Source organism: Rhinopithecus roxellana, chromosome 3, assembly GCF_007565055.1.
Source record: "Rhinopithecus roxellana isolate Shanxi Qingling chromosome 3, ASM756505v1, whole genome shotgun sequence".
Lineage (NCBI taxonomy): Eukaryota > Metazoa > Chordata > Mammalia > Primates > Cercopithecidae > Rhinopithecus > Rhinopithecus roxellana.
The window spans coordinates 114,224,472-114,232,964 of NC_044551.1; the positions used below are offsets into that span (position 1 = coordinate 114,224,472).

Consider the following 8,493-nt stretch of genomic DNA (forward strand, 5'->3'; position numbering starts at 1 on the left):
CACCCATTTAAAGACCTCTATTCTAGTTCTTTACCAGAATCCATAAAAAGAGAATTTAAACTTTAACTCTAGACCCTATATTGTGTTTGCTGTCTTATTATATAGAAATTCTTAGTAGTTTGCTCCCATTTTATTGACGGAATATACTGTTCCCCCTCCTCACAAGCTCACCTTTACATATATCTCAGGAGACAAAGGTCAAAACAGCTTTATGCCAGTCCAATAGATGACACCTTAGACCACACTTCCCTGTAACTCTCATCCTGTGTAGGCAACTTGGAAAAACTACTTTATAAAGAATTTGCCATAGGTTTATACTGGTAAGATGTATTTCTTTAAATAATGAAGAATCTTGCCGGGGCTCAGCACACAAGGTGTTGTAAAAGAATGCCGTTCTTCCATTTCTGGGTGTAGGCTTTCGACTGGAGTTGCATAGCAGGCATTAATAATGACAGAAATTATTATGGTGTTAGTTAACAAAACAAAAACTGAAAGTGTCCTGGACACAGGTGGAACTTCAGGTCCCTGTGTAAGATTCAAGGGTATGATCTTGGGTACAGGTGGTACAGACTGGTCATGGCCTAGCATTGTTCTGATGACTAGTAAGGGTGTATATACTGGGGTTGAAGCCTCTTGTCTGAACTTTATTTCTGGGTGGAAGTTTCTCTAAGAAAGTCTGGAATCTCAAGAATAGAATAACAGTCCAGGCAGTCACAACTTTCCTGGAAAAGTACATTGAGTATCTTGGAACCCACACTTTTGTTGCTAAATACATAATACTTCCTATTATGCAATAACTATTATGCAGTAACTACTAAGATTTACATAGGTCTTTAGAGTTTTATGTACATTTTCTCTTTGTTTCCTTCCAACAGTCATTTGATTAGGGCAGGGATCACTGTCTTTCCCATTTTACAGAAAATCATCTTGGGGGAAACTGTCACTTACTAAAGTCCCTCAGTATAATACATTGGGTTCAAAGTAGATATCCTGACTTCATTTCCAGTGCTCTACTACCATTCCTTAGTTGTCAGGAGATTCTGAAAACTAAGTGCTCTTGAGAAGGCATTATCTCAATTAAAAGATGATTTGCTAGATTGGAAGGAAATTTCTATATTAAGAAAAATAGCAATACTATTTTGTGAGATAAATAAATGACTATTCTTATCTCTATTTCTCAATGATTTCTCAAGTCTATGGATATCTTGCATTCTACATTATTATTATGTATTTTGATAGGTTCACTTGAAAATTCTTATCTATATCTGTCAATTTCATGACAGATTTTCAAGGATTCAGGAAGACCAAAGCTTGCTACTTTCAAACCAAAGAAAACTGCCTGGAGTTGATATAGGCAATAAAGTGGAGATTTGAGTTTGGAGTGACAGTGCTGCTCATGCCCCAGGTGGTACTAGTTGAAGATGTGCAGTTACGTGAAAGAAAATTCCTGAGGCTCTCACCCCCTATAAGATTATTTTTAAAATACTGATTTAATGTTTTAAAGGTTGATTTCAAATATATGGATGAGTCAGGCAAAGGAAGACAGCTGATTACATTCTAGTGGCCTACAACAAACTATAGTAGAAAAACATTCATGTTACAGGAATTGAATTCAAGTTATGACCTAACATGACAGTGACAAGTTACTAAACTTCTCTGAAGCTCAATTTCCTCATCTGCAAAATGGTGCTAATTACACCTACTTCTTTTTTTATCAGCATGAAGACTGCATGTGATCAAAGGCAGAATTAAGCCATATTCATTTTTGTGTCCACCTCAACACGTTGTACATACTAGGTGCTCAATATTTGTTGTATCAAACTGGATAAAATGTGAAACTGATTTTAAACTGTTACTTCTTTGCAGAATGCAGAATCTATGTATTTCTTTGATTAAGATGCAGCTATAAATATACAGCTCACATTTCTGCAATATCTCTGGGTTCTAGTATCTAACCTACACATCTTCTCTTCTAGGATGAATGATGGGAAGATTGTTGAAAGCCATGAGGGAAAAAATAAACCCCAACTCTGAATCACCTACCTTCACCTCTGTATATACAAAGAATTCTTTGGAGCTTGTCTTATTTGCTACAGAAAACAATACAGAGCTGTTGGCAATAGACTCACTGATTTTCAGTCTTTTCCATCTCTTTCCTTCTAGACTCCGTAATCTGAGGGTATAAAGAAACCTCCACCAAGTCTGAGCCCTCGAAATGTCCTGATTACAATGCTGTCTGTCCAACTGCCTGTTCAATAAAAGCAAACTCAGCAGAACACCCTTTCTGAGGCTTCTTTGTCACTGTCTGGATAATAGATATTTGCTTTTACAGAAACTGAATAAACTCTACCCTTTTGTGTTTTTGTCTGGCTAAACCCATTGGTGGACAGAGAATGCTCACTTTATTCCTGCTTAAGTTGCTGTCATAGCTGAGAAAGACTGTCTAGAAGAGAGGTGGGGAGATATGGGTTCCCAGCAGCCAACAGCTGTACAAAGTTAAACTAGCTATAAATCAGCTTCATCCTAACTGTTCATTACCATACCAGCTCCCCTTTCTACATTTTCATGAATGGGATAACTGCCTTTCAGTTATTTAGGTCCCATCCAAAGATACAAACCAGTAAGTTCTCATGTCTATTCATTAAGTTACATCTTGACAATTTCCTATGTCACGGCCTTGTACACATAATCTGGGAAGAACTAAGAAAATTAATTACCAATTTGTGTAAGCCTCTAAAGTGGCAATCTCCAATAGAAATGTAATTTAAGCCATATATGCAGTTTTAAATTTTCTAGAGGCTACAAATAATTAATAATTATAAAATTATTAATTTCAATAATATATTTCATTTAGCTTAATATAGCAAAATGATTAATGTAATCAATATAAACTTTTAAATTTACTAAGTCTTTGATTTTGGTGTATATTTTACACTTCTAACCCAGAAGGTTTACAATTGCATATATGCAATTTTAAATTTTCTAGAGGCTACAAATAATTAATAATTATAAAATTAATTTCAATAATATATTTCATTTAGCTTAAGATAGCAAAACTATTAATATAATCAATATAAATTTTTAAATTTACTAAGTCTTTGATTTTGGTGTATATTTTACACCTTCTAAACCAGAAGGTGATAAATAATGCTGAGATGAGACTAAAGAAAGCCAAAATACTTCTGTCAGCCCCACCTGTCCACTACTACCAAATACGTATTTTCTCTATATAACATGATCTTCAGATTTCATTTTGCATTATGGGTTTTCAGAGATCTATCCCTTTCAAACTCCTTATTTTCTCATATTAGAAGTCCTCCTGAAGCCTTCCCATTTCTTTCAGGCATCAGAAATACCCAAGGATGTGGAGAAAAGAGAACGTTTTCACACTCTTGATGAAATTATAAATTATTTAAAACCCTATGGAAAACAGTATGGAGACATCCATTAAATAGTATTGCTATTTTTCTTAATATAGAACTACCATTTGACTCAGCAATTCCACTACTAAGCATCTGACCAAAGGAAAATCAATCATTATATTAAAAAGACATCTGCACTAGGATGTTTATCACAGCTCAATTCACAGTGGCAAAATCATGGAACCAACCTAAGTATCCATCAACAGTTGATTGGATGAAAATGTGGTATATACACACCACAGAATCCAATACACCCATTAAAAGGAAGGAAATCTTGTCCTTTGCCGCAACATGGATGGAGTTGGACGCCATCATCATCCTAAGTGAACTAACTCAGAAACAGAAAATCAAAGATTGCATATTCTCAGTTATAAGTGGCACTCATGGACATAAAGACAGATAATAAACTCTAAGAACTCCAAAAGGAGGCATGGGAGAGGGATGAGGGTTGAAGAATTCCCTATTTGATATAATATTCACCATTTGGGTGATAGGTACACTAGAAGTCTACCGTTATACAATATACCCATATGATAACATGCACATTTACTCTTTGAATCTAAAATTAAAAATGAAACAAAACATCAAGTTACTTCTGGAACCAACAGCAGATAATTCTGTAGTTGATTAGTAATTCCTGCCATAAGCACAGGGCAGAAGTAACGAAGGCAGGAACACCAGGTATTTGCCATCCCACAATAGGGCAGATACTTAGGAACTAAGCAGATCTAAGCTCAAATCCTAACTTTGTCACTCACTCACTCTATGACAATGAAAATGCTACTTTATCTCTCTGGGTCTTCATTTCTTCTATAAAAGGGGGGCTAATAATTTCTGCCTTACAGGTTACAATGAGGATTATATTATATAGTTTATGAATGCCATAAACTGAAGATCTCATATACATTAAGTGCTCAATAAATGCTTGTTATCATTATTTAATATAAAAACAGTAAGTTGTCAGAATTTGCCTTTTCAATAAGCTCTTTAATTCAATTAATTTCCTTGTGATTTTTTTCTGTTTTAACCTCAAAAATATCTTTGACACATACATTTTAAAAAATTGTAATTTTAGAAAATACAAAGGTATGCATTGTTCCTAATTTTCTTGAAACATACCATTTTCTTCATCAGTTTTTAATCTTTTCTTTTAAATAAGCACTCATGTCCTGTGGATATCTTGGATCGGGATATGCTATTGTTTATTTGTACCTAGTTTTCACTCTAATAAAATGGATTAGGTGCTATAACACAGTATTAAAGAAAAAAAAGAAATAAATGAAAGAGAGCACTTGTCTAGACTATAGATCTCCAGACTTTTCCTGTGAAGAGCCAAATTGTAACTATTTCGGGTTTCGTGGAATATATAACCTCTTCTGTGGCTGCTATTGTATAAACAAATGCAAACAAATTTATATTATGTAAGCATGTTCCCACAGTTATGTACCAATAAAACTCTATTTACAAAGGCACATGGTGGGTTGGATCTGACCCTGGGGCTGTCATTTCCCTGGTGTAGACAACTAACTCAGCAATGGATGAATGTCTGGCTCTCATCCTTATTTGCAACTTGTCTTCTCTTTGCCCCTTTCCACACCTTCAAACACCAACAACATTCTTCATTTGATGATAGTAACAGTGATAATTTTTAAAGTTCCACTTTTATATAAAACTTAATATGTACTTGAAATCAAGAAAAACACATAGAGAAGCTCACATTTGTACTCCAAATCTATGTGCTATTTTATGGATTGAATATTGTTCCCTCAAAATTTACAGGTTAAGCCCTAGCCACCACAGTAACTGTATTTAGAGATAGAACTATTAGGGAAGTAATTAAGGTTAAATGGGATTATAAAGGAAAGACCCTAATCTAACAGGATCTGTGTCCTTACAAAAAGAGGAAGAAACACCAGAGATCTCTCTCTGAATGTGCACAAGGAAAGGTCATTTGAAGATACAGCAAAAAGGTAGCCACCTGCAAACCAGGACGAGAACCTTCACCAGAAACAGAATTTTCTGGCACCTAGGTCTTGGACTTTTCATCTCCAGAGTGTGAGAAAATACATTGTTGTTGTTTAAGCCACCCAGCCTCTGGTAGTTTGTTAGAGCAGCAGAGCTAACTAGTGTAGTTGTGGCCTTCTTGATTGACTTTGACCAAGGTTACTCTAATACCTAACCCAGTTAGATCATGAATGAGTCCTCAAATGACACTCGCTGAGGACCTTACTAATAATGAGTGATGTTCCAAACTGTTCTTTTCGTAGAAAGAAGCAGAATAGGTCGTGCTGTTCTTTCCTGGGCACCATCCTGGCACAGAGATCCCCTTTTCTTTCCAGTACTGAAATTAAGGTTTTAAATAAATAGGATATGACAATAAATCATTTTTCAAGCATGAAGAGAGAACAGAGAGAAAGACTGTCACTTTTTGATAGGTGCCTGGAAAAAAAAATCAATTAAAATGTTTTTCTTTCGTGATGGAATTTTCATTTGACCATGTAACAGTTTTTCTTGGATTATTTTGAGGGATGATGTGCCATTTTCCTGCAGGTCATTCTAGGTACTTTATTTTAATTTGCGATAATGATTTTAACTATTTCTCAAGTCTATGGATGTCTTGCATTCTACATTATGATTATGATTATGATTATTATGTTGTGATGGAGTTTCACTCTTGTTGCCCAGGCTGGAGTGCAGTGGCACAATCTTGGCTCACTACAACCTCTGCCTCCCAGGTTCAAACGATTCTCCTTTCAGCCTCCTGAGTAGCTGGGATTACAGGCGCATGCAACCATGCCCAACTAATTTTTTGCAGTTTTAGTAGAGACAAGATTTCACCATGTTTGGCCAGGCTGGTCTTGAATTCCTGACCTAAGGTGATCCACCTGCCTTGGCCTCCCAAAGTGCTGGGATTACAGGCATGAGCCACCATATGAGGCCTCTACCTTGTTTTTTAACATGGATTTTCTACCCTCTTTCTCACTTCAGCAGACTTTTGCAATATCCTTCTGCAATATACTTGTTTGTAATATGAATAATCACATTGTTAGGGGAACGAGGTAATGGAAGACTTTCAGAATAAAGTTGCATCTTCACTGAGATGAAAAAAATTAGTATAGAGTTTGGAGTGACAAAAATTCTAAAACAGAAGGAAAAAAGGGAAGAGAAGGACCAGGAATGGATAAAGTGGTTATGCTAGGAAGAGGGGGCATGTGTAGAAGGGAAGGAGAACAGCACAAGGGCTGTATCTTTTACAACTTGTTTGTTTTGAAATGACTTCTTCCAAACACAAATCTATTCAATTTCCCAACTCAAATTGGTTGAAAAATCCCACTCAGCAGCCAAACTTCATAAGAACAAAGCAAAACTAGGCAAACCTGAAATCGATGCATTTTCCTTGTCTTCATCTTTCCCTTTTATCCTTCACGTAACCACAAAATTGGATAAACATTCGGTTCCAGCTATCATCCTTCTTTGCTGATTGACTACAACAGCTTTATAACAGATCTCAGTACTGTACTCTTTTCTACTTCATTACAGTCTCCCTATGGTAATTACCTAAAGTTAGGATTTGATGGTATTGTGCTTAAAACCTTGAAGTGGCTTCTTCTGACACACGAGTTCTCTGTTCACCTCTTCAGCCTCAACATTTGTGTTGCTCTCCTTCCCATCTACACTTGAATGATTTTCTTGAAATTGTTTCCACATGTCCCCTCTTCCTAACATAACCACTTTATCCATCCCTGCTCCTTCTCTTCCCCTTTTTCCGTCCACTGGAGAAATTTTCTCTCCAAACTCTATACTATTTTATTCATCTCAGTAAAGATGCTGCTTTATTCTAAAAGCTTTCCATGACCCACTTCTCCATATGAATGTGAATTATTTTTTCATTTGTTATGCTCCTATAACACCCTGTCCTTACACCTATATTGCACCTATATTACTGTTACTGTTTACTATTTAGTTATTTACAAGTTGGCCTGTCTCAATGGAATGTGACTTCTTTAAAAAACAAGACAGTTTATTATTGTTTTTATCCCTACTACTGACCGCGATGTTGGGCGTGAAGCAATTGCTCATTAAAAGTGGTTGAGTAAACTTAGACCTTTAAGATAAGAATGTTGAAAGGGAGTAATATTTAGGACAGACACTCTCAGCTCTGATCAGTACCATAAAGCCTCTACAAGGATAGAGAAGGGAACTTATTTTTCAAAGAACTTAGGGATTTTGCATTCTCTTCCAGGTACAAATTAAAAATTATTAGCACTGATGGAAACAGCTGGCATTGTTGGAAATAAGCTAGCTCCATGAAATATGAACTTACGAAATGTTCCCATCTCTCCCTGAAGAAGGCTATAATCATGAGGTGGTTCTCAGAAATATTAGATAAGCTGCAGCTAAAAAGGAGGGCAAAGAGTAGCATGAACCCAGAACAAGTATCCTGTTAAGTGTATTTTTTTTTTTTTGTAATTAACATTGTACTTTCAACTAATTAATTTTTTTTGTTCGCTAAGTATGTAATGTGTAGTTGACAAAGATCTCAATCAGGAAAAGGTATTTCTTTAAGGCTGATAAAATCCTGGAGTGACAGAACTGGAAGAGACTTAGAGATAATTTATCCAATATCCTTAATACATGGAGATCCTGAAGCAGAGAGGAACAGTGATTTTCTGAGCAAACCTAAATATGTATAAATCAGAGATAAAAATGTAAGTGAATGGCTTGTAATCTCATGTTCTTTATACCATATCCTTTAGCCTCATGAATCCTAGTCATGTGTTCTCTGTATAAATAATATTGTCTATCTGATTGTGTTTTCAGGCAAAAGGAATGGAATTTGTATTCAGTGATCTCAGAAAAATTGTCGATTATCTGCAGAAATGTCACTTCTGCTTATTTATAGAGTATTTCAACTTTATATCTACAGGATACGAGGTAGAAGAAAGTACACTTGTAGATTTAATCCACATATAGCAATGGGGTTAGTGATAAAAAGTAAATTCCAATGCCTTGACTTACATGAAAGAAATCCATAGGGTCAGTTACACAATGAAAGGTTGTCAGACATTAT

The 8,493-nt window shown here is 35.6% G+C and overlaps 1 protein-coding gene across 3 annotated transcripts in view; it reads left to right on the plus strand.

The window, feature by feature from the left end:
- SPINK5 (serine peptidase inhibitor, Kazal type 5) overlaps positions 1-2,355 on the plus strand; it is an 81,213-nt gene extending 78,858 nt beyond the window's left edge. The window contains exon 33 of one of the 3 annotated variants that reach the window (XM_010383366.2): positions 1,977-2,355. In XM_010383366.2, coding sequence (XP_010381668.1) covers positions 1,977-1,985 — 9 coding nt within the window. In that variant the 3' untranslated portion in view covers positions 1,986-2,355. The remainder of the gene's footprint in view (positions 1-1,976) is intronic. The other 2 variants (XM_010383368.2, XM_030927914.1) reach the window with 2 other exon arrangements.
- The last annotated feature ends 6,138 nt before the right edge of the window (positions 2,356-8,493 follow it).